Here is a 25649-nt window from a genome sequence, read left to right as displayed (position 1 = left end):
TCGACAGTAATATTGTGTGAGAGATAATGTGTGAATAACTGCACCAAGTGAAAAATGTTCATGTAAAATTGAAAATCGAAATTATTTCAGTAAATATTTGCATATTTTCACATAGAAAACTGATTCATGATTCCATGTTGATGAGAGCATTAAAGTGGGGAAAAATAGGACAAAAAATGTAAAAAGGAAATTCAGAAACGATAAAAAATGTGTGAGTAATCACGATTAATTTTTTAGTTGATTTGAGTTAATTATGACAGTTGCATTTTTAATTAGATTAAATATTTTAATCGTTTGACAGCTCTAATATATATATATATATATATATATATATATATATATATATATATATATATATATATATATATATATATATATATATATATATATATATATATATATATATATATATATATATATATATATATATATATATATATAATGGGGGGGCCGGTAGTCCAGTGGTTAGCACGTCGGCTTCACAGTGCAGAGGTACCGGGTTCGATTCCAGCTCCGGCCTCCCTGTGTGTGGTTTGCATGTTCTCCCCGGGCCTGCGTGGGTTTTCTCCGGGTGCTCCGGTTTCCTCCCACATTCCAAAAACATGTGTGGCAGGCTGATTGGACGCTCTAAATTGTCCCTAGGTGTGAGTGTGAGTGCGAATGGTTGTTCGTTTCTGTGTGCCCTGCGATTGGCTGGCAACCGATTCAGGGTGTCCCCCGCCTACTGCCCGAAGACAGCTGGGATAGGCTCCAGCACCCCCCGCGACCCTATTGAGGATCAAGCGGCTCGGAAGATGAATGAATGAATATATATAATGAATTTAAACAACTTATTTTTTGCTCCCTTAATGCTCACACCAAAAAAGATTGTTTTGCAATACTTTGTCCCTGAGTATTGAACTTCACAACTAGTAAAAAGAAGATCAAAATAAATCGTTTTTTTATGTCCATGCTGCTGTCCAATATAGATGACACTTTCTCACCTTTTCTATCTCCTTTCCACTCTGTTCCACAGCCATAATGAGCGAAAGGTGACCTGCAAGCATCCCGTCTCAGGCTCGCCCTCTCAAGACAACTGCATCTTTGTCATCAACGAACAGTAAGTCTTTTATTTTAATTTTTTTTCCCCCAGAATGTCACTGGGTTGCATTTCCAGCACTGCTTACATTCTGTCGAAAGTTCCGATGCCATTCCACCCCTGCCTCTAATTGCAACTTTGCCCTCATCAGTCAAAGGTTGTTTTTCCCAGCGCTAAGCACGCGTGCCAATTATTTATAAGATAAGGGATGAAACTAAAACGGCCTTTGTATTGCGTACACATCACTCAGTCGGAATGTGATCGTCCACATGCAGTCCCTCTTGACCCTGGACTAGTTGGTGACCTTTGCTGAAGTCATACAGTAAGTATCCCCTTCCAGTGTTCCGTTCATGTGATTAGACTAGTTCAGCAAAACGGCTGATTACCACTGCTCCCTTGCGGGATGGAATTGCGTAGCCCGCTAGCCTGTTTTAAGTTACGCTCACAAGTGATGGAATATTTTGATTACCTCGGAAATTGAAGTGACATTTTTCTATTTTCCTAATTATTGTGACAAACTGTCATCAGTGTCTTCACATAAATTAATTATAAGATTTGATCATAACATTATTGAAGATAATTTGAGTAAATTTCTTATTTCAGAAGTGAGTATAAAGCTGGTATCCCTTTGCATTAATCAGTCCCCAAGAAGTAGCTAAAAGTGTTATAAATCTTCAGTGTAAGTCTGTAGTACTGTATTTCAGGAATCTATTTGGTGTCACCACATTCCCCAGAGTCATTTAGTTTAGCAGAAATGGATTGAATGCTTGCTTGTGAGGCTTCTTGTCGTACGAGAAGCGTCACACTGCACTCTCTCGTCACATTTCTCCCCTCGCTGTGTTACTCTCACTTCTCTGCTGCTTTTGACATAAATAGGCACAACATGCTGGTGCAAAATGTCATATCAATTGGAAACAAGCCTCCCTCACACCCCCCAACATCCAGTACAAACCTTGCATTTTACTCTTGGAAAAAAAACAAAAAAAAAACAAAAATGGAAAACATCCAGCATTTAAGCTTTCACCAAATCCTACTCTCAGAGGCCATCAGAAACTATTTTGATCAAGTAAAAAAGGGGCCCACTATCACAAGTGACCTGACATCAGAAGTGCTTTATCATATGTTATTCTCAAACTTTCTTCAAGGGTTCAGAGCAGGCTGTTCTCCTGATTAACTTCCTTGTCACTGCGGTTACTAATATGTCTTGTGTGTCAGCTCTTGGTGCGATGCCACTTTCTGTTCCTAATGTTGCTTCTGAGTGTTAAGACAGCTTTATGTCATAAACATCTTTCACTTCTTATTTGCGCTTCCTGCTTTGCTGCTCATGCTGAGGTCTCCAACGGACTTGACCCACCGCAAACAAAGACGTTCTCAGCATTCTGTCTTCACTGTACATGTTTCAACCTGTCTTTAGTCATCCACATGATCATGTGCATGCTTACAGCAAATATTTGGACAGCTCTGTCACTGTCATTTGGTTTTATCTTTTACTAATGGTTAGCTAAATTGTTTCACAGTACATGCTAGCAATTTACTTAAAAGTTCAGTCACAGACAATTTTTCTTCTTTGAGGTTCCACTATACAGTACCTTGTTCATGCGAAAATCACTATACTGCCAATAACTGACTTAAAGGACAGAGACTCAACACACTTTTCTTTCCTCTGTTTTGTAGTGTGTATTGTGGAAAAATGTTTCATCCAGCGCGTAGCAGGTAAAACACCGTTGGCTGCTAGCATACCATGAACATGTGTGTTTATGTAAAGCACTTGAGCGTGTCGGTGTGAAGAGACGCCTTGTTGATGCACACTAACACTCAGTGAGTGATTTGAATGCCGCCTTGCCTGATAACCTGTTCTGCATTTACATTACAAAGTCAAGTCTGTTGTGTTCATCCAAGTCTTCACTAACAGCTAGCAGAACGTAAGGAGCTGAAAATTTTCTTAGGACACAGGCAGTATTAGCTTTTTGAAAAACAAAACAAATAAATGAATAATAAAGCTGCTAGATAAATCTCTCTTATCACTACCATACAATTCATAATGTTGACTGTTTTCCACGGGAACACCAAATCCAGTCCTGCTCTGACTCTGCAAAGGTTGCTTGATAACATACCAGTTGGATTACACATTGTGGTTCTGTGCCGAAGAAGCGTGTTGCTATAAGCGTAAGTTCGTCTTGTTGCTTACTTGGACAGAACAGAGACACAGTCCTGCGCTCAGGCTTGTTGAGCTCTCCAAATATCTGGAAATTGTGCTTCACCGCTTAGTTCGACAGCATGTTTTGATCCCAGGGTCTTTTGTTCACCAAAAAGAAAAGGAAAAAAAAAGGTCTGGTCCAATACCAAACAAAGGTGGTCGTTCCTTCTTTAGAAACGCTGTGTGGACATTTTAAAATGCACCCTCAGCCAGTCTCAGTCCAGTTCCTCCCCGACTAGCGCCCACACATCACTGTACGCAGGGCACCAAGGCTCATTGGCACTGTTATCTTTCCTGCCCCTAATAGACACACGGGCAGACACGCACACTGATGCAGTGACCAGTGATCTAAAGGAACGAGCCTCGTGGGCATAAGTGATAGTTTGCTTTGTTAATGACAGGCCACACAGCAGCAGAGCAGTTTAAAGCACACGGTTTCAATAGCGCAATCTGCTTTTCATCATACTTTAATTTGGCTTTCTCTCTTTACAGTTGGAAACCTTTCAAAAAGATTTAAAGTCCCAGTACTTCTAATGCTGCTTGTTTAATTTTTTGGGGAAAATGATAAGATGATAATTTTTTTTTTTTCATTTGGGGTTTGTTTTTGAAGGAGATACAAAGTTGACCGATGCCTTACTTAACCTAGTAAGGTTTGGAGGTTTTCTGGAAGAAATAGCGGAAAGCGCTATTGTAAAATGTAGTCAGTGAGCTTGTTCCATTCTTTAATCAGAGCATTTGTCATATTCATGAATTACACTTTAACACTAACCTGTGTAGGAATGAGACATCTTTTTTTCACCTTTGTGATTGGCATGCGTGTATGTAACTTAAAGTACATTTGAAAAGAGGCCTGCGTATGCAACACAGTCCGACTGCAACATGCCTCATGTTTGAGATGAAGGAAATGCTTGGGAATGACGTTACTGGGGGCCTCAAAGTATTGTCAAAAACAACTTGGTTGCGTCCACTATAATTCTGACAACCAAGTACAATGTAGCCAATGTCTTTGGCTTTAAAATTGACCCTGATAAGGTTGAAGAAAATCCACTCTGTGAAGCTACTTGAACAGTCGTTTGATCATCTTTAATGTGACCTTCTAAATGTCAATGGAAGTCAAGTGCTCTCTAGTTGTAAAACAATTTTAATGGCCATAAACCGACACAGTGGCAAACACAAGGAAGATGGCTTCACGTTTGTGCCGCTATACTCTCTCGTGTATAGTCTGTTTGATGTTACCATTCTATAGAGGCACCACAAATAAAAGCAAAAACCAAAAAGAAAAACTTCTCTTTTTGGAAAGCATTAAATGTACTTTAATGCTTTCGGTTTTGCTCACTCCACTGTAATAAAAATATGTATAGCTCCTGTGAGGGATGTTAAAAAATCGTTTCCTCACCTTCTACTAGCAATCATACAACACCAGAACGTTTCTATTTCACTGCATTGTGATTGATTATAGTGGCCTAAACGATTATCTACGAAGCATGACACAAGAAGCTGATGGGAAATGAGCATCAAATACCCCTTTTCCACCAAAACAAACTCGGTGCTCGTTCGGCGCCGGGGTCAATGCTGTGCTCAGTTGGTGTTCAACAAGTTCCTACGAAGAATGTGTTTCCACCAGCAAAGAGCCAAGTAGGAGCTACGTAATTACGTCATCGTAAACCATCCAAACGTCACTGCTTATGTCGACATTTACCCACAAACGTGTGCGCTATTAATAATAATAATAATAATAATAATAATAATAATAATAATAATAATGTTAATAATATTGCGCTATTAGCATCTGCTAGGCAACATAGCGTAGCATCGATTATACTTGTATGTAATATATAATAGTCAGGGACATGTAATCAGCAAACACTGATTTCCTTCCTAATCATTGTAGATGATCACGAGGGTGGCTGCGAGTTGGAGATCGCATGCTATGTGGGCACATCCGCGATCGCTCTTTTGATGGGACACAATCGTACCGGCGTTCACCGCTCAGGGGAGTCAATCCTCTACATCGGCGATCGTCATGATAAGCCCGCCCACTGCCCCTTGACGTACAGTCTGGCCTAACAAATAATTGGGGCCATCTTAAGCACCAGTGTCAAGCACCAGAGCTAAGAGTTAGAGCCAATTTCGATGGTGGAACAAGAAAGAACTTTTGCTAACCTGGGCACTGGCCCGGAACTAGCACTAGCATGAGTGCGGTGGAAAAGAGCCAAAAGAGAGCAACATCATTCTTGGCATGCCCCATTGTAAAGATTTTAAAAGTAAACATCTAAAGTTCGTAACGATAGGAGAAAAACGTAATCTACATACATACTACCTACACCTACATAAGTCTTTTTCCCTTCTGTTGTTTTTAAATACATGAATAAAATACATTTCACAGTGCCTCTTCCCTTGATGGCCCTTCCGCTGTGTTTTTATGGTCAGTTGACACATCGTTGATTGTGGGTCATTTTTCACTGCTAGTGCAGCAAATCCTCTGAGCTCATTAACCCGAGGAGGCAAACCTCAGTGGCCACTCATTACTTTTCACAGGAAATTATTTTCGGGTTGGAAATTGTGTCCACTGTGATTCAAAGGACCATTAGTCAGCTGCTTTGTCCATCACAGGACTTCAACTCTGAATAGAACTGAATTTATTATTCATTCCCCTGACACAGCAATCTTTTGATAATAAAGGGTAATCTAAAAGAGTGGTCATGAAGTGGTTATGTCATCTTTTTAATGAAAAAAAAAAGTCACTGCATCTTGTGACGAACAAAGCCAAACAGTAACTTCTACTCGAAATACAGGTAAGAAAATATCAGCTGATTGTTTTGAATCTGTAATTGTACGTGTTAAACATGTTGCCGTGTTGCATGAGATTAAGTATCGTGTGGGTGGTGCCTGCATTTATTTATTTGAAATTAATTACTTTTTTTTTTTAACTGAGACAATGTCATTCCATGTTATAGTCTCTCCTGTGTGTGGACCTTGATAATGACAGCATGCAATCCGAGTGTCTTTGCCCCTGTAATGGTCTCAGGCTCCCGTGTAACCTAGGAAATCAGCGATGGGATGAATGGAAAAGTATTCATCGGCTCCTTTTCATGCATGATGCCATGTAATTGGAAGACTTTGGGGTCACCAGCATCAAATGAGCAAGTTTGTCTTGTGAAACGGAGTTAGCAGCGTACGAGGTCGCCGACCCAAACCGCTGTCAGCGTTGCAGTGCTTCTGCTGCACTGTGGTATCATGTTTCCACGAGATTACGTTGTTCCCCACCTAAAGAATGTAAGACATCCCCATGGGCCAGACACAACTTGATTTACATGGCGTTCAACCCGATGACAGGCTTTCTGAAAGTGCGATGAGATTCATATAACAGGCATTCTGGTGTGATTTACCTCAACTACGGCTGGATTTCGGTACGTCAGCATTCTCAAACCACTGGAATTTTTTTTTTCCCCTCAAGTGACCGTTGGTGGAATTGGCTTTATTCTGTGTTCTAAGCTGAGATCTCATCACAAAAGTTTGTACTATAGTGGGCTGATGGGTCATTAGACAATCGAGGCCGCCCTGCTTCTATTCTCTACCTTTTTACTGGGGTTGCAAAGTTGGACCTCACATGCTCTTGCTTGGCTTGTGTGCACGGTTAGATCTGCCGGCAAAGTTCCAGTGAATGAAAAGAAGGAACAGCCAAGAAGCACCATGAGCGAGGCCTCCAACAACACGGGTGGCACGGACTGTGCCGGAAACCAATCCGGCGCAGCAGCAAGGGTGAGTAACATACATGATGGGGCAACTCTGACCAGAAAATAGAACTAGGTGAAATTTTGATGTCTTTTAACGCTGTCTTTTTGGAAAATAACAGCTGACATATACATTGCATTTGTAGGCATCAAGACTGCCTAAAAAACTTCATAATTTTGGAAAGAGATCAAATTCTATCAGGAGGAATCCCAGCGCTCCCGTTATAAAGAGGGACTGGCTTTATAAGCAGGTAAACAAAACACTTTTGTTTGTGTTATCATAGTTATTTTCTGTGCACTGATTCTGATGGTGTTCATTTAGAAGTAAGGTTTTCATGGTGTTTCGCAAAAACTGCACCATAATGGCTTTGGGGCTTTGTTTTTATTGCTCGATAGAGAAATGTTGGAAAAGTCATAAAAAAATCAGCAGAGTATTTATTCCCTTTCAGATTTACAGTGGCGATAGAAAGACATACCACAGTTCAAAGTTTTTGTTGCATGAAAAAATTATTTAAATACTGGCGGGCGTGTGCTGACATCCGTTAAACATGTGTTTGAATGTGATTGCAAAATTCTGAGCACAGCCACATCCTTAGTTGTAACATGTTCACACCTCTGCAACGACATTGTCAGTTAATTTTTTACTTTCCCTCTCAAAGGTTTGGGTTTTTTTTTTGCATTTTTCAGTTATTTTAGAGAGGTTATAGATCACGTGAATAGTTTTGAAATCATTTTTCCAGCAAAACATGGAATTTGAACGGGGGGTGTAGACTTTTTATATGCATTATAAACTATCAGGTATAAGATATGTATTCGATGCCATAGAAGATCGGATTTATTAGTCCACTTTTGCTGCTTAGATCTACATAAGCACTGTTTGAATAGCTGTCCTTCATCAGGGCTCCTGCTTGCAGCAGCCGGGGTGAAAAGGGGATGCTCGAGGCGCTCGTTTGCCATAAAGGACTCTCAGGCGTCAGTCGCAGACTCATTTAGCTTTGATTGCAGCCTCCCGGCCGCGTCCTTTCAATGCACGAAGGCTTCCTTTGGTTGTGCTGCCAGCTGCTGTTTCTTTAGGAGCTCAATCAGGGTGATGGAGATCAAGCTCAACAACTCAGCGACGGTGAATAAAAGCTGGATCTTCACGTATTTTCCTGCCTCTGTGAAACTGAGAAGCAATTGAAGTCCTTAAGTCCGTTGAAGGAAACATCTAAACCCTTCAGCGAATTCATTGGTGACATATAAGTGTCCCTTTGAGGGGATAGTGAAATACTTATTTTTTGGAATTCAGTCCAGTGAAGGCACCGGTTTCAAAGTCAAGGCCCGGGGGCCAGATCCGTCCCGTCACGTCATTTTATGTGGCCCGCTGGAGCAAATCATCCGGGTCAACTTTCATGATCCTTGCTAAAATCTGTACCGAAATGTCAAATTGTCATGGGCTAGAAATAACGTTCCTTCCGAGGGAAGCCGTAGCTCTGAAGTCGCCCGCGACATAAAACGAGTTTGACACCCCTGAGTTAAGGTCTGAACATTGTCTCAAGCTTCTACTGGAACATTTTAAGAACAGCTTGGCGGAGCACATTGTTCAATATCTTGTCGAGACTTTGACTAATTTCTTTTGAAAAGTATTTCATTTTCATCACCTTTTTCTTTTCACCTACCAACCTAAACCACTGCTATGGCAACGCTCCAGGCAGTATTCTTATGCTCAACATCTATTGCATTGAAACAGGATTTCAGACCATTATGTGAAAATTTCTCTCTATTAAAAACAAAACAATGTTTTAAAAGCCATTCATTTTCTACTTTATCACTCAAGAAAAATGTAGTCAAATGCCGAGTCATATCCCATCATAATTAAGTAAGAACCTTAAATGCTCTCTCCAATAGAATTAATCTGTTATTTTTTATTTTTTTGGTAGCTAACTATGTATCTGAGAGTCTTCTGATGTCTTTGCAGGACAGCACCGGGATGAAGCTGTGGAAAAAGCGATGGTTTGTGCTGTCAGACTTGTGTCTCTTCTATTACAGAGGTGAGTCATTCCAACTAAACCCATCTTTCAATGCTACTGCTTGCAGCAACTGTGCCCTGCAGTCTCTCCTTAAGCCATGCCCCGGGCCACTTCTGTTTAGCTGGACTCAATCCCTGTGCTTGTACAAGATCCAAATAGACCGTTGGAGTGGCTATGTAAGAAACATGGCTTGGATTATGCCTCCCAAACATGGTTTTGACAAAAGGAGCTAAGCTGGAAAATGGCTTTCACACCGATTTAGAGTTGTGAAACGAGTTTCCAGGAATCAGGCAGGCTCCTCTCACATTGCGGTTCCTCTGTCATGAATCCTTAAATTTTCCCGACGACATTTACAGACGCCCTTGTAATGCCAACAAGCGACCAAAAGCGTGCACCCTATCTCTGCCAATGTTAGATTTTGATCAGACTTTTTTTTGGTTTGTTTCTTTGTTAGCAGCATTACTATCCAACCAATGGATTTAGATCCAGATTGATGATTCTCATGGTGACTATTTCTGCTCCCAAGCTGTCGGTTAGAAAGATGTTGAGGCTGATAATGAGTCACCTTTACTACACAGGATTGGAACATCTGAAATATTGATACTTTTGGAACGAGGGATTATATTGTGTCTAGTTAAGTCCTTAAGTGTAGTCCACATGAAAGTTAATAACTCCGAGGAGATAAATAAACTGTCTTTCATATTTATTAATAGTTCGTTTGGCTTTATTTTAGCAGAAGCCTCACCTTTAATACAAAAATTTTAATTTTTTGATATCGATTAATTTATATTTATTACTTTTTTAGTCTGGATTAGTTGTTCTATTAAATCTCTTTTTCCCCAGCTGCTTTGTTGCAGGATTGCTGTTAGGCAGCAGATTCACAGAATCTCCGGTGTTGCTGATTCTGCTTGCTCAATTAATGCAGACCCGGTCATTCCGCTAATCAGGATGACATTGAGTCTGTGTTGTTTCTGCTGTCTGACAGTGCCATTGCCTTCTTTCCGCCCACTGACTGACAAAAGCCATAGACAGAAGCACCGGCCCCAAAGGATTTACACAGATGGGCATGTTGAGAAATTGTATCCATCAGCAGAGAGTGGGTAGGAAGTGTGGTCATGATCTCTCCTATCATCAAACGAAAACCAACAGCTCTCCATCGTGTTTATCAGCCAATTAAACTTGACTTTCGATCCTGTGCAGTATCAGCTTATGGCCGGTAATTGTATGCCCTTGTGTGTTGAAAAGAAATTTGATTTACTACTGTTGTCGAATCTGCTCTGAATGTTTGGACATGACCACAAACCAACCGGAGATCAATTGTTTTACAAAAATCATCATTCACAATTTTTCCCCCTTTCTTGGAAAATAAAAAATAAATAAAAAACACTGTTCGACAAATACATTTCCCAGGTCACTTAAGGTGATTTATGAAACGGGCCAAGTAAATGACACCTCGGAGGTGCTGATGTTTTACTTTCCAGCACGCGTTCTGCTGTTTGCAGAGGTATTGCAAGTATCAAGATGGGAGTTTAGGTTCTTGCTTAAAACGCACAACTCAATGTTAATCCCCCCATGGAGAGCGCTCTATCGTCAATATGGAGTCACGTCTGTAAACTTAATGAGAGTTAGAGCAGCATGGAACTTTGAATCAATGCACATATTTTCCACAACCTGCAACATGTAACTGCAATGTGACCCCAGGGTAAATTTGTGTCCCCCCCCTTAAGTTGATCCAAATTGCTATTCTTCGACCTTGTTTAAAAACGCCTTTTTTTTTTGCCTTGCAGATGAAAAAGAGGAAGGGATACTTGGCAGCATCCTGCTTCCAAGCTTTCATATATCCATGCTGTCTGTTGATGATCACATCACCAGAAAGTACGCCTTCAAGGTCAGTGCTTTCAACCATCAAACAATTAATGAGGGTTCTCGGCAAACAAACACATTTCTGAGGAGAAGCAAAACATGAACAAAGGAGGGGCCTTAAGTCCAAAATGTACTTTGCTGTGATTGCTGTTATCCAGAAAGTGGCAACAAGTCATTGACATTTGAAGAGCAATAATGCAATGTCCATCGCAAGCCAAAACATTCAGTGATACGGGAAATCTGCGTTGCTGCAGGGCAGTGGTCACATGAAATGGGTTCACAGTAGTGTGTACGGTTATGATTTTGGGTCTTTCCTAAACCCTGAAAGTCAACAGGTACTCCCGCCAAGCACAACTAAGACACAGACAGCAAGGAGTCAGCCCACTTCTTTTCAAACCTGGTCACATGCGTTAAGAGAGGCAGTTGAGGTAACAAGGGAAATGCAAGAGCAGGACATGACCAGCTGCCGTTTCTTTGCTCTAAATCTTCCGCATCGTGTTTTGGGTAATTGGGGTATTTTTTCAGAAACTGGCAAGCAGGGAATTGGGGGTTGTCCGATAACCATTCTATTTCTCTGTCACACTTGAATGTTTTGCTTTGCTGGCTGGGAGGCATCATTGGAAGCATGCAGCAACATGTTTGCAATAAGATTCATGGCCCGGTAAGTATGATTTTAGCAAATCTGCTGCTCTAATCTTGTAAGTGCGGCGTTTTCAAATTCTCAGTTGTCTTTTTCAGAAAACTTGTCACGCAGGCAACACATCCCAACATGCGAACATACTACTTTTGCACGGACACAGCCAAAGACATGGAGTCCTGGATGAAAGTGATGACGGATGCCGCACTTGTGCATTCCGACCCTGTCAAAAGGTTTGTAAGTCATCGCTGATTGCGCAACACATTCAAAACTGCCCATTTTGTCCCTTTGGAGTATTCCTTCATTTTCGTGTCACACATGTGTGCTGAAATCTGAATGTAAGATGCTTGGCAACGGTTCACCACCGACATTTGGCTTTTTTATTTTCTGTGTTTGGAAGCTTTGACCTTGAAGGTCACTTCACTATATGGGCGATGTCATTTGATGGGTAGTGTGCAAACAAATGTTTGCTTCAGGCCTATGAACACAGTGAGCAGTACATCTAAGACGGGGCACAGCCTTCATCAGTAGCGATGATAGTCTTTGTCATTTTGTGTTAAATGTTATTCAGCTGCCTGTCCGCGTAATGCCCTTTAAGCATGGGTGAGCAGAGGCGTAATAATGAAGTACTTTGCGGCTACACGGTGCTGCTGAGCCTAAAATCCAGCAAATGGCGCTGAGAAAAGTGTAATGCTGCTAAAAGGCAGTCAAGTATAGCGACACTACTATGTAGTAACTGCAGAAGTGCATGATTACTGCACTTTTTTTATGGGCTCCATGTGATTTCAGGTAGGTAGGTTAAGGCTTTATAAGAGATGAGGCGACTGTGGTAGCTCTTTAAATGGGTTCAAGCGCAATCTCGGAAAGGAAGGAAATGCCCCTCCAAACGCTTTTGTTGCTGACCCACTAAACCGGCCTGATAAGAGGAATTTGCTCATCGTTGAAGCGATGACCTTGAGTCCATCTAAGACCAAGGAGCGGCGGTGTCAATTACCTCCAGAGACCTCCCAATGTAGTAGAGATTTGTGGTGAACTGCAAATGGATTTCTAGCTGCTGAGCACCACCTTTCAGACATGCCTTGGCAGAGGTATTTTTTTTTCTCTCCCTGGAGATATCACATTTTAGTTTACATACCCGGTGTCCTCTGGCAGCTGGAATATTGTGCATTGTGCAGCTCATCTTCATGCTTTCTCATTGTTTCAAAGCAATAGCAGAGTGCCCCGTGAGTAAATTAAGACAAGCGCATCACACTTTTAGTACTTAATATTTTTTGTGACATTTTTTTTATGGTGGTGTGCTGTGAGATTTTTCTTATGTAAATTGGGTGCCTTGGATCAATAAAAATTGGGAAACACTGTAAATGCAGATGTCTTATCAATGTCACGCGTCAGTGCAGACGAGTTCATTTGTATTTGTTCCCTTGTCATTATCAGGTTGGACAAACTAAAAGTGGAACAGTGTGGCCCTTATGAGGTTAATCACGTGGCCAATCACAAGCCACCGTTAACACAGCCCGAAATTGAGAACAATGAGCGCAACCGCGAGGCGGACCGCGAGCATATGCCGGAAGAGGACAGGAAAAAGCGAGATGCCGAGCGCTATGGCTTCCAGAAAGATGGCGCCGACCCCAATCACCCCCTCACCAAGATCAACAGTATCAAAATGCAGCCAGCCCAAGCACCAGCGATCACGGTCAAGCTCGCAATGCCACGCAGCTCGACAGAGATTGATGGCTCACACCAGAGCCCCCAAGTCAACGGAGCTGGTGAACCCAGGCCAGCTGACTACACTGGAGTTCCTCCTCAACGAAGTCCAAACTACGAGCGGGAACGGACTTTGAGTAGGACAAGCTCGATGCAGCAACTGGAGCAGTGGGTTCGCACGCAAAGAGGACGCGCCCCAGATGATGACACCAGGAGGTTTGTGTCATTTAGTTGTATTAATCTCGTGCTGACTGGGTGTATGTAGTTGAATAAAATGTTAACCAAATGCACCTGGTCGAACATTTCCAAATGTTTTGGTCACGCAGCAAGGTGGTGGTGGACCCCAAAAAGCAGGCAGGAGGGAGGAGCAGGGTGTATTTGAAGAATTGTATTTAAAACAAAGAAAACTAAATCCAAAACACACAAAGTCCAAAGTATCAAACAAAAACCATGACTAAATCTAAAACATAACAATGAACTAAACATGACAGAAAACAAGAGCAAACAGCAACACACATGACAGCGAAAAGCAACAATGACCCGACACCGAGTGTTCGGGCAGGAGTCCTTCTATACAACTAATTACCAAATGACCAACAGGTGTGCAGCTGCCGGGGGAGCCCTACCGTGCCACCTGTTGGTCCCTAAACCGAATCATGACAGTTTTTCACCATACATCTTCCCACTGTCTCTATATAGTATATCAGTGTTTTTTGCCATATTTGAAAATCAGTTCAGATAATTGATGGTCTTTAAAAAGCACACCCTCTGGAACGTTGAATCGTTTCTAAGCCGCCCATGCCCTCTTTAATCTCATTAAGTGATACAGACCAGAATGCACAAATGCCAAGTTTTGACGGGAAGCTTGAATGGAAACTCTCTTATTGCCAGCTGTACTCTCTTTGAACCCACGTTAAGCAATGTTTTTGTTTTCTCTGGAAAGGTGTAGCATGTCCAGTGGTGCTGTTTCGGGTTTCTATTTACTGACTAAATACACATTGAAACACATTACTTTGTTGGCTACTGCTCAGTCAAATTCCATTAACGTGAGATGGTTATGTCCAAAAGGGAGAAACAGACCTGTGAACAAGATGCATCAGTGAAGATTGTAGCTATCTGCAGATAGGCAGCATCCAACCAGCTCTCATTTCATTACAGAGAAGTGATAGATGTCAGATGGAAAATATGCACTCGTCGGTTTACTTTCCTTCACAAATTTCTCTGTGGTTATTCACTGTATTTATTTATTTTTGCTTTCAAGAAGCTGACGGCACTCTGAATCGGCACATCCTAATTCACTACATGGCTCAGTGACTGACTCACACCTCATCTATTATATTGCAATGATTACTCTTCTAATATGGGAGGCCATTTGGCTGTGATGAGTGTAGCTTGCTTTCTTTTCCAAGAGACCAAGAGTGTGGGTTTTTGTTTCTTTTAATTTGTATTGGGGACCTCCCACTTAACTATGCACTTACTATAAAACAAAGTATGGTTTTAATCTCAATTTTAAATGGACTACAGATACCATAAAAACCAAGTGATGCATTTTGTGTTTTTATTTTAGGATCCTGATTATTTATGTCTATGAACAAAAACAGCTCTATTTGTTTTGGATTATTGCTATGACTAAAAAAAAAAAAAAAAAGTATGTTTTATGATTGAATCAATTTTCCTTCCGCAGCATCGCATCGTACCAGACACTCCCTAGAAAAATGCCAAATCATCGGATGCCCCATGTGCCTCATTATGGCGACGGTTACCGCAGCATGCCCAGAAATAGCATGGCACAGCGGGACAGCATCTGCAGCATGTCGCCGTCGTTGTACGACCAAACCTTGGGGCCAGCGATGGCTGACCAGTGCCGCTCCGTGCGCTCGGACACCATGTGGCAGCTATACGAGTGGCAGCAAAGACAGGCCTACGCCAGACCGCCGGGGATGTACGGCCACATGGCCAGCCCCAAAACCATGATCAACCTTTCAGAGCATGCTGCGTCGACCTACTCCATCCCACCTTCGCCTTCCCACGGTTCATTGTCAATGTATGGCGGTTACCCTCAACCACGATCATACAACATGAGCAGTGCCCGGTCTGAGATCGCTTCCCCCATCTACCAAAGGGAGATGAGTCTGGACAGGCGGCACAGGCACCAAATCCCGAAGGTTAGTCAAGAACTGAATGAGGTGTTGAGATGTGTAGCAAAACTTTTAATTATCGTTTATTCTCTCCACAAGGGTTGTTTCCGCACCGTGAGTTGATTATTATTTATTTTTGCAGTGAACACTTTCTGATATATATTACCTTGTTTGTAGTAGATCTTCCTCCAAGCGTGCTCACAGTTATTTTGAATTTGATGTCACAGAAAGTGTCACAATTTAAAGTGATCGCTATGTTCGAAAACTATGTCTCTCTCTCTCTCTCTCTCTCTCTCTCTCTCTTTTACACACACACGGTGTATTGTCAATAACGAGATGTCGAATGTGTGGGATTGTTTGATCATCATCATTAAAAACAATATTCTTTTTTTTCCTCCCATTAGTCTGCCTAGGAAATTTCATGGTTAGATGTACATGCCTCTGTTAAGTTTCATCCAATGAGACTTCCTGTAATGTTCACGGGGGATATTTTTTGGGGGCTTTTTTTTGCACCCTTGTTATACAGAAGAATTTTTGGTTCTAAATTTACTTGATGTAATTTTTCCCCCCAAATAGTGAAAATAATTGTGTAAATGAATGTGTTGCCCATCTCTTTCAGTATGCCCATCCACCTGATAGGAGGTCAATGCCTGCAGGAATTCCAGTCCAGACGATCACTGCTCAGTCTCTCCAAGGCAAAAGTGTAAGTCTTACTGTGGATTTAATTGGTCTGTTAGCTATGTGTGAGTAAGTTGTCAAAATGCATTACAATGCCATATTCTCAAATGTGCTGGGTTGTCCTAACAATTATACCCTTCCTTGACTGACTGTCTGTGACGTGTGTCCATGATGACTTTGTGACAAAACAAAGACGGAGTCAAAATCAGTTTTCCTTTCTGATCGGATTAAGTCTCTGCCGACTTTAGATGCTCTTCAGAGTCGCTTCGCGCCAGCATTGATTTAAAAACGCTGTCAGTCTCAACTCTCTAAGCCAGCTCAGGAATGTACGTATGTCAAAGTCACTGTTGCTAGCGTGCGAGCTGCTTTCCGTTATTGATGCAAAACGGCTCCTCTCTCTTGGGTTCAATTTGGGAGTTTGCATGCTGCCAACACCTTGGCTAATCTCATTGTTGTGATCTGCATGAAAGCTCACTAGCTGGGAGCATTGATGCATCTCCTATCCTGGTGTGTTCTCTCCTTTTTTCCTCCTCCCCCCTACGGTGTCCCTGCTTGATAATGGCTGTACACGTCCCACAACCTCACCTCCTTTGCAGCCTGAGGAACTGACTTTGCTTCTGATAAAGCTGCGTCGGCAGCAGGCAGAGCTAAACAGTGTCCGGGAGCACACTCTCGCACAGCTTACGCAACTTAACATGGATGGCGACAACCCAAAGGTCAGCCCCCCCCACCCCACCCTTTCCTCCACCCCAAAGATATTCCTCTGAAGGCATGTTAGTTATTGTGCGGTGTGTATGCCATCCATCCCCCACCTCAGCTATCTATCCTGATGTACAACAAGGTCTGTTTTTACTAACGGGGGACATCAGCTACTCTGCTTCAAAATCTAATCAAACATTAGATTCATTTTAGTGGGTTAGCAGTAGATGATTGTTCTCTAAAGATTCTAGACAGATGTTACCAGTGAACGAAACTTAAAACCATTGGCAAGCGTCAAGTGGTTTGGGTGACTGCCACGCGTAATACAGTTAAATCAGGATTCCCTCTTTTAAGATGTCCGAGTAGAGATTTGGATATTTTAGGTCAGCAGGGTGTGGGATGAGGGTCTGCCATCACTTCAGACTAAATGTTCCAGCCAGTTTAAACTGTTGGGACACAAGCTCAGCCCAGCTGTCGTGTCAATTTCTTCTGTAGCGTATACCCTGTCTCAACTTTCTTCTGCCTCTGTGTACATGTTTACATCCTTGAAAATGTGAGCAAATTGAATACAGAATGCCCCTCATTTGGTCTCCATATTCTTTTTCTTCGTCTTCTTCTTGCTGCTGCTGCGCGCACTAGAATGATGCTCTGTCCCATCATCTCCAAAGGACTCTAATGTATTTGGACAATCAGGTGGGGTAATGCATGGATGCCTGGCCTTTGCTTTTGAAAATTTTTCAGTCAAATAAAATATATATATATATATATATATATATATATATGTGTGTGTGGTGCTCAGTTAATTTATTGTCAGACAAATATGACACTGAAATACATAAATTGCCTTTAGAAACATGGTGTTATAAACAGGGCATAAAAAAGCTGAGTTTATTGGTTATTTGATAATATACTTATAGTATAACCGGACATGCGTGAAAATGTTAAATGTCAAAAATATTGTTAATCATGTTAAAAAGTCAAAAGTGGAGAGAGAGAATTTCCAGACGGCAATGCTACACATAAAACATTTCAAATGATGCATTCAAGCCTGTCGTGACTTAGATGTGTAGCTTTCTACTATCGCTCATTGTCGGCTTCACTTCTGCATTGGATGAATGTCTTCCTGTTGGTAAGCTTCATTTTGTAGCGCTGCGTCCATCTCTGGATGAACATGTCTATGCCAATGCGTAAAATGATGGTATAGAGCAATCAAGAGATTTGTAAGTGTTGTGTTTGAAGTGCAGCACTGCTGTAAACTGACACCACTGCTCCTCTTTACGTTGGACTAGATGAAGAAAAATGACCCTTTAATCGTCATGACTCACACTTTGATTGAGAACTCGGCCCCAAGGCCTCAACTTTACCAGCAAGTAAGGCCAACTTAAAGGCTTTGCTCCGCCTCATCCTCTCACGTTGGCTGTTTTTGATTGTTTTCTTTTGTTTGTTTAGTCTTTCGCAACACTCCGCCTGTGTCTATGACTTCATGACATATGAAGACTGGTCTCTCTGTATTATGTTGTACTGCCAGTGCCAACCCATTCGTTGCTTTGACTGTTGTCATGTCGAGAAGTCATGGCAATTAGTACATGGCTTGGAAAAGAGAAGTATAATGTGGTCTTCCCCATAGTCGGAATCATGTGTGGGCCGTTTACTGTTAAATTTACGATTCCCTGTTATGGGGAGGGGAGGGTGTGTGGGAGGGGGGGGGAATCATCGGTCTCGCTATGTGGGCGAGTCCGAAGAGATTGGAAGGGCTGATCACTGCAGCTACACAGTGCCCTATTTCGGAGTTTGAACTCACTCAGCCAGCACAGTGGATTAATTGGAACGCTCTTATATTTTGACATGACAAATTTATGATCCTATCAATGTCGACGAGAGTTTAAATGGGCTCATGATAGTTGGGACGAAATGTAAATAGATAATTGCCTGTTGTTTATATAGTGCATGAATGATACCATGCAAAAACTTTATTGAACTCTCCTCAGGATGTATTTCTGACCAGCCAGATGCCACACCTGTTTGTAGGAATAATACCATATAAGCACTAAACAAATAACATAAATGCATTGCTTGGATCATCGCTGTCTTTGCGGTTTATTCATTAGGATTGTCAACATGCCATCACCGTATGATTCTAATAAACCACTGCTGTGTTGTGCTGAGGGAGACAAATGGCTGTTCAATGATTCACCCAAATTTTGAGTTCCAACTCTAAAAATGTATGGCCCAATGAAACGACTAATAACGCTACATTGGCGTTTTAGACAGTATTGCCTACTGCATGATAAGACTGTGACTAATGTTCCTTTTTACTTCACAGCTAAATCCAGAAGACCCTAAAGAACACACCTACCTGCCAGAAGAGGGGGACATTGATGTATGCTCAATTTTACCACAAATGATATGCCGTGTTCGGCGACACATCAAGGGTCACGACCTTTGTATCATTTTCTCCTCAGACCAAACTTAGCCGATTGTGTGAACAGGATAAAGTGGTGAGGACACACGAGGACAACCTGCAGCAGCTGTATAGAGAAAAGGTGACTCACTGCCGAATGACTCGATATGGCTTTTTTTTTACCCTTGTGAAAGAAAGAGAAGGTTCTGTCACTTTTTTTTGTCCAATATTTAAGGCACAGCATCAAGGCAAATAGAGAGCAGTGGAATAATTTCAATGTGATGCTTTTATTTGAATGAAATTGGGGAATAAAAAAAAAATTCCACACATGAATTTATGCAAAGCCCTTGACACTTGGGAACGTATGTTCTATTTGGTCTGTGTGGGGTGGAAGAGATGAAAAGACACGACTTCGGAGGACAAATGCATCCAAGTTGGAATTAATGTCAGCAACCTTTCATTAGTGATCAGTTAATGAATGACATGCAAAAAGGTTTAACGTGTAAAATAAACAATTTCATACTGTTGCATATTCATCCCATTGAAATGCACGTATAAGCTGAGTCTCCTTGTCGAATAGCAAATGTACATTGTTCAAAACATACACTGAACTAAATATGTCAACACACTGCTTAAATTGTAACGTACATGTAAATGTACGATAACGGCCGCGAATAAGCCTTGTTCTGTTACCGACCAACTTTTCTCATCTACACGACAGGTCTTGTAATTGATGACTTGTGTCTTTCTTGCAGCATACTTTGGAGACAGCGCTGCTGTCGGCCAGCCAGGAGATAGAATTGGGCTCAGACGACCCGGCTGCCATGCAGAGTGTCATCCAACAGAGAGACTTACTGCAGAGCGGCTTGCTCAGCACCTGCAGAGAGCTCACCCGCGTCACAACTGTGAGGCCGTCAATGCTATCCTAAATCCTTTCTAATATGTTTTTCTGAGTGGGGAGGGGCGGTAAACATTGTTTTCTTTTCCAAACCAGGAGTTGGAGCGGTCATGGCGCGAGTATGACCACTTAGAAGGAGCTGTCATTCTTGCAAAAAGCAACCTGCTGGAGCAGCTCGAAGCACTGGGAAGCCCACAGGTAGGATTTTTCTGACTGAAGCGTCACCTCTTTATTCTCCAAAATAAATATCTCTGTTCCACCACCTTCACCGCTAGACGTAACTCGGAGAGGAAAGATTGATGAGTGGTGTGATGCTGGAGTCTTTTGTCTTCCCACGTTTATTCTTGGCTCAACCTGACTCAGTTCATTTGCTAATTAGGAAGTGAGGGCCAAGAGGGAGCATCAACAGCTCCTTATCGAGCACTGTGTCACACAATCTGTCCCACTGACAGACAGTAAAAGTAGAACTTCCTGAACTTATTCTTCAGTCAATAACCTTGCTCCCAATTTGACTCATCTGCTGGGCCCAATTCTGGCCTAATATTTTCTCACTGTTTTCACAGACTGAACCTCCCAGCCAGCAGCACGTGCACATCCAGAAAGAGCTGTGGCGGATCCAAGATGTAATGGAGGTCCTCAATAAACATAAAGAGCAGAGGAACACTGATGGCTCCATGACCTTGTATGGGCCCAACCTCGGCATGCAGAAAACAGAGGTGCGCTATTATGAAAAGAACACACTAAAGGAAGTGGTGCAAATGGTATGCAATATGCAAATGGTCCTCAGTTTACGATGGTACCAACATGACATTTGACATTTTAATACATAATAATTCACAGTTGCATAACTCAGTGAACTGAAAGAAGACAAAAACAAACAACAAATATTTTCAAATAGTGGGGGTTGGGGGGATATTCACCAATATACAGGTCTGTGTGTGGTGACTTTTAGTATTCAGGAGTCAACTGTACTGTTAATTCCAAAAGACAACAGTACGAAAGTTTTGACTGTTACTGTGATTTGTTGAGTACTTATACATTCAGATTTAAACACACTTTGAAACCCCAAGTACAAAATATAATTATGAAAGGGCATTTGTGCAAATAAAGGCAGTCTCAAATGAGCACCCGAGTTCGTAGGTCGGTGTCGCTCACGCGACGAGAGAATGCGACATTCTCGTCAGTTAATGAAAGGAGCCTGGACCAGATGGAGGGTCACCCAGCCCGTGCATGGCGGCATCCAGTGTCACCTTGCTGCCTGTCATGCCTTGTATAATCCCCAGGAGGACTCTGTACCCCCACGGCCACCTTTGCCCCAGTCATATGAGCCCAACCCCCCCGCAATTCCCCCTCATGCCGGAGTTCGCTCAGCATCCCTCCACAGGCCGGAAGACAGGAAGACCAATCAGAAGAATGGCACACACAGCGTAAGCTTGTTGACCCGCTGACTGCCTGCAGCTGTGTCACCCCCTGCTGTGTAGATGTTTTTTTCCCTTTTATTTTGAGTCGATCCTTATTTTTTGTTGGATAACATCTTTTGATTTCGCAATTCCATTTTTTGAGGAGAGATCTAGTTTAAGGAAGCTTGATTTCTCATTGTGTTGCAGCTTTCTTTTTTCATAACATTGACAGCTTTTCTTGTCATCTCTTTGGTTGCAAGTCACCCTGGGTTGAATGTGTCCGCAGGATGCTTTACAACATTGTGTCCGTCTGATAGAACATGGAATTGTTTCCTGTAAATTGTATAAAAGACTGCTTACAGGTCAAAAGTGAAGTAAACTTGGTCAACCATCTTTTGAGTATGTAATACTCAAAGCTAAAATTATTTAAAACGCAATTTACAGCACGGCACAGCATCTAATCCCCCTCAGATAAGTTTCAAATGTCCTTTCCGAATAGATTTCTGACTGGCTTTGTACACTTTCCATCGAGAATCCCGCTATTCTTGTCTGAGTGATGTCACACTTTTGGGTTTGTCGGCAGGATCACACTTAGGGAAAACGTTTTCTTTGTCTGAGTTAAGAAATAATATTTTTCCTGCTTTACTTAATGTATTTTGTTAAATTATGTGTGGCATCATTTGGGATTTCATCAAATTACTTCACAGTTGACCTTTAAATGACTGTGTCGCAGAGCAGCATCAAGGATCTTAATTGTCCCCATCTTGGAAGCCATTCCATGGAAGAAAATTGCCATTTTTCCTTTGCTTTGGAACTTGTCGTGACTTTGATAAAGCCTTTGCATTCTCAATTGGTATTGAAGCAGCCGTTTATAAATCATTGACAGGGGCCAGACTACCGACTGTACAAGAGTGAACCAGAGCTCACCACGGTAGCTGAAGTGGATGAGAGCAATGGAGAGGACAGGACTGAACACCCACCTGCCCATATCCCAAACAAAGGTATGGTGCTGTATCATGCCGCACTTAAGACCAAAGACAGCAGCCAATTGATATCATAATTAGATGACATTTGGCCTAAAAAAAAAGTCCATCTCACTGGCCCTTCTTACGGTCGTCTTTGGTTTTACATAAGTAGCGCTTGACAGTGAAGATTAAAAAAAAAAAAAGTCAGGCCTTCTCATGACAAGCTGAGTCGGCAACATTTGAGATGTGCTCCTATGTGTCCTATTGGATTTGGTACATTGGACTGAATATACAATATAGAAACCAAATATTATTGAATTATTTGCAATGTTGTCATTATTGAACTGTTTACCAGCTGTATGTTGCCCCACATTTTCTGTGTTCAGACAGTTTATAGACGTTTACTGCATTATTGAAGCTCGTATGTTTGTACTTTGGCCACACATTTATTCCTCTCGTCTTCTGCTCTCCAGGGCTGTCCTACCCAGTAGGCATTGTTCCACCTAGAACCAAATCCCCAGTGCCTGAATCATCCTCCATCGCCTCATATGTTACTCTAAGGAAGAGTAAGAAGCCTGACTCCAGAATGGTAAGTCTAAAAATGTTTAAACTGTTAATGGGTAGCTCTCTATTTTCTGCATATTTTGGTATGCACAAAAACAAGTAATAGAAAATATTATTAAATCATTTTGGCTTTGCTAATGTTTTTACCCGCTCTCTGAGCCTCTGTGCCCCTTGATGATTTACAATAGCCTCTTAACTGCCCGCTGTGGTCATCAAGCTGTAGATTGAAAGCTTGTGCGTGGCAAGTAGGGCACTCAACACATGGCCTGGGTGTGACCAGCCCACTCCAAAACAGCCTCTTGTAAAATGAATGAGAAGCTCGGTTTATATAGTTTCCACCCACTATCAAATATACCAACTGTGTTATTTAGTGTGCCACATGGCAGGGTGTGTCCTCCTTTCGTGCCTACTGTGTTTCTACATATCTGTTTGGAAAAATGAAGACCGGCTTTTAATAGAAATGTAAAATGGATTGTCTTTGTAAATTGTCTGCTGCCCACTGTCTAGTCTTTGTTCTAGTTAAAAATATAGCCTGCGGTGGTAAGAGAGTTCCTCGCAGAGTTCAACTCAGGCCCTTGGGTACCAGCCCCTTGGACAGTCGCTGCGGCATCCTGGAGCGCTGGATGGAATCCAGATTTAGCAGCTCCCTCTAGCGTGGCGCGGAGCACAGAGTGAACAACTCCACATTGTCAGCCTCTCATGCTCGGGCTTTAAATGGCCCTTCGGGTTCTGTGAGTGCACACCCTTGTGCCAGTAGAAGTGTGCCAGTGCGTAGCAGCCGTTCATTCAGGTTGCTTCCAAAGCACTCATTCCCTTCTGCATGAGTTGACATTGAAGACCCATTAGCCACCATTATTGTGGATATTTTTTTGTTTGTTACCTGAACTACATGCTCAGCAAATGTATTGAGACACAACTCAATTAACTGCTTTATCATCCAAATTTCAGTGCTTTGAAAAAGTAAGCAATCCCACATCATGATGACCGCCCCGTTTTACAGTGGAGATGGCGTGTTGAGGGTGACAAGCGATGTTAGTTTTCCATCACGCCAAAATTGGCCTTTGCATTTTGGTCATAAACATTGGTCTCATTTGGCCAAAGCAACTTCTTCCAAGTTTGTGGTGTCCCCTACTTAACCTGTGGCAAACTGCAATCATAAATATGCATAAATGAATGATTAAATCCACACTACATGAGCACCAGTGTTTGTGAGATAACTGACTATGCTACAGCTCTAATACAACCTCCCCTATCCAAAATATTGATGGAATTAGCAGAGAGTGAAAAGGGAGTTTTTGTTTTTACACCCTCAACAATGTGCATCCATGCTCATGGTTGTAATTTGCGGTGAGCAGGAGCGTCCTCACAGCGCTATGGAGCATCAGCTGGAGAGCGGCCGGCCCAGGATGAGCGTGGAGGAGCAGCTGGAGAGGATTCGCCGCCACCAGCAGGGTGCCCTCAAGGAGAAGAAAAAGGGCGTTCGCATTCGCGGTAGCAGCGAGGAGAACGTGCTGTCCCGCAGCAATTCGTTTACTAAGGACAGCCATTCACGCAATGTGCAGGTACGATACAGAAACGAGCACAGCGGATCAATGCTTGGTTCATTTTTTATTTCTTTTTTTTGTAATATGTTCTTTTCTGAATATTTTGCAGTCTCAAATGAGGCGTAGAGAAGATGTGATGAGCACTGACATCCTGGAGCTCGAGGCCTCACTCAGGCAGCAAGAGGTGGTGAGGGAGCAGGAGACGCCCGCCGAGGAAATCGCACGTCTCAAAGATGCCTCAAATTCAGACCGCTTTAATGTGGTTCGGGAAGTAAGGCTGAATCACTCTGGCACTTTATAACCTCCACAGCCAAATGTTTGGAAATCACTGACAGACGCATCACACGTGTGTGTGTCTCTCTCTCGCTGCTTGCTGCAGTTGTCTGTGCCTGACAAAGTGATTATCCCTGAACGGTATGTGGAGTCGGACCCGGAGGAGGCGCTTAGCCCGGAGCAGGAGGCTGACAAGCAGAGGAAAGTTGACCGCATCAAAGCTCTCATAGCCAAAAACAGGTAAATACAAAATTCCTCACTGTGGAGAGTTCTGCTTGAACTTTTTCACATTAGATTCAGTTCCTCTGTTCAATTTGCCACTGATTCCTGCACGTAGAAGTTAGCCTATCATTTCCTTCACAATCTGTTTTCATGTTATTGTTGTACATTTAACACATACTGTAACGTGGTCTCTAGCATGCAGAACACGATGCCTGCCGTAGCGTTAAGCCCAGTGGAGATTGAGGAGGAGATTACCATCCAAGAGAAAGAGAAGATGATCAATATCTCTTACGAGCTTGCAGCAGAGGCCTCCAAACGTAGCAAGCTGGTGGCAGGTAGGCTGCAAACAGAAGACGACATGAGGGAGGGCGTCGAATTATGAGTGGATATTAGTTGTTTCATTACCATCCTCATTGTTCACATTTATCATCCCTAAATCTGGCTGGTCGATGAACAGCATGTTACATTTGTGGGGGTATTCCTTGAGTAGACTAACAAATTTAGTTTTGGATGATTTCTGGATAGAAACGACTTTTCCATTTCAATATGCCGTATATGCCGTCTTGACTTGGAATGACCACCTCAGCCCAGCATGACCACGGCGTCACAGCTGCCCACTTGAAAGCATCCGCGCATCAATGGCTA

General features: G+C 42.3%; 2 protein-coding genes across 14 annotated transcripts in view; one reads left to right on the top strand and one right to left on the bottom strand.

Annotated features, from left to right (window-relative positions):
- The window catches only part of LOC127598052 (tumor protein p53-inducible protein 11-like), an 823313-nt gene that overhangs the window by 569888 nt on the left and 227776 nt on the right, over window positions 1–25649 (bottom strand). The gene's annotated exons all lie outside the window — the stretch shown is intronic.
- The window catches only part of LOC127598035 (pleckstrin homology domain-containing family A member 5-like), a 380167-nt gene that overhangs the window by 352814 nt on the left and 1704 nt on the right, over window positions 1–25649 (top strand). For 3 of the 13 annotated variants that reach the window (XM_052061519.1, XM_052061521.1, XM_052061526.1), the window contains 25 exons: window positions 1016–1099; window positions 2753–2791; window positions 6917–7037; window positions 7156–7260; window positions 8967–9039; window positions 10806–10906; window positions 11636–11751; window positions 12953–13438; window positions 14907–15387; window positions 15980–16063; window positions 16635–16754; window positions 17377–17430; window positions 18027–18107; window positions 19061–19117; window positions 19200–19280; window positions 19894–20043; window positions 20133–20234; window positions 20600–20752; window positions 21320–21463; window positions 22323–22437; window positions 22875–22990; window positions 24321–24527; window positions 24619–24780; window positions 24889–25022; window positions 25200–25339. In XM_052061519.1, coding sequence (XP_051917479.1) covers window positions 1016–1099; window positions 2753–2791; window positions 6917–7037; window positions 7156–7260; window positions 8967–9039; window positions 10806–10906; window positions 11636–11751; window positions 12953–13438; window positions 14907–15387; window positions 15980–16063; window positions 16635–16754; window positions 17377–17430; window positions 18027–18107; window positions 19061–19117; window positions 19200–19280; window positions 19894–20043; window positions 20133–20234; window positions 20600–20752; window positions 21320–21463; window positions 22323–22437; window positions 22875–22990; window positions 24321–24527; window positions 24619–24780; window positions 24889–25022; window positions 25200–25339 — 3506 coding nt within the window. The other 10 variants (XM_052061520.1, XM_052061528.1, XM_052061522.1 and 7 more) reach the window with 9 other exon arrangements.

Source organism: Hippocampus zosterae, chromosome 3, assembly GCF_025434085.1.
Source record: "Hippocampus zosterae strain Florida chromosome 3, ASM2543408v3, whole genome shotgun sequence".
NCBI classification, from domain to species: domain Eukaryota; kingdom Metazoa; phylum Chordata; class Actinopteri; order Syngnathiformes; family Syngnathidae; genus Hippocampus; species Hippocampus zosterae.
The sequence above is the reverse complement of the archived record's forward strand: the minus strand, read 5'-3'. Positions and strand labels throughout refer to the sequence as shown.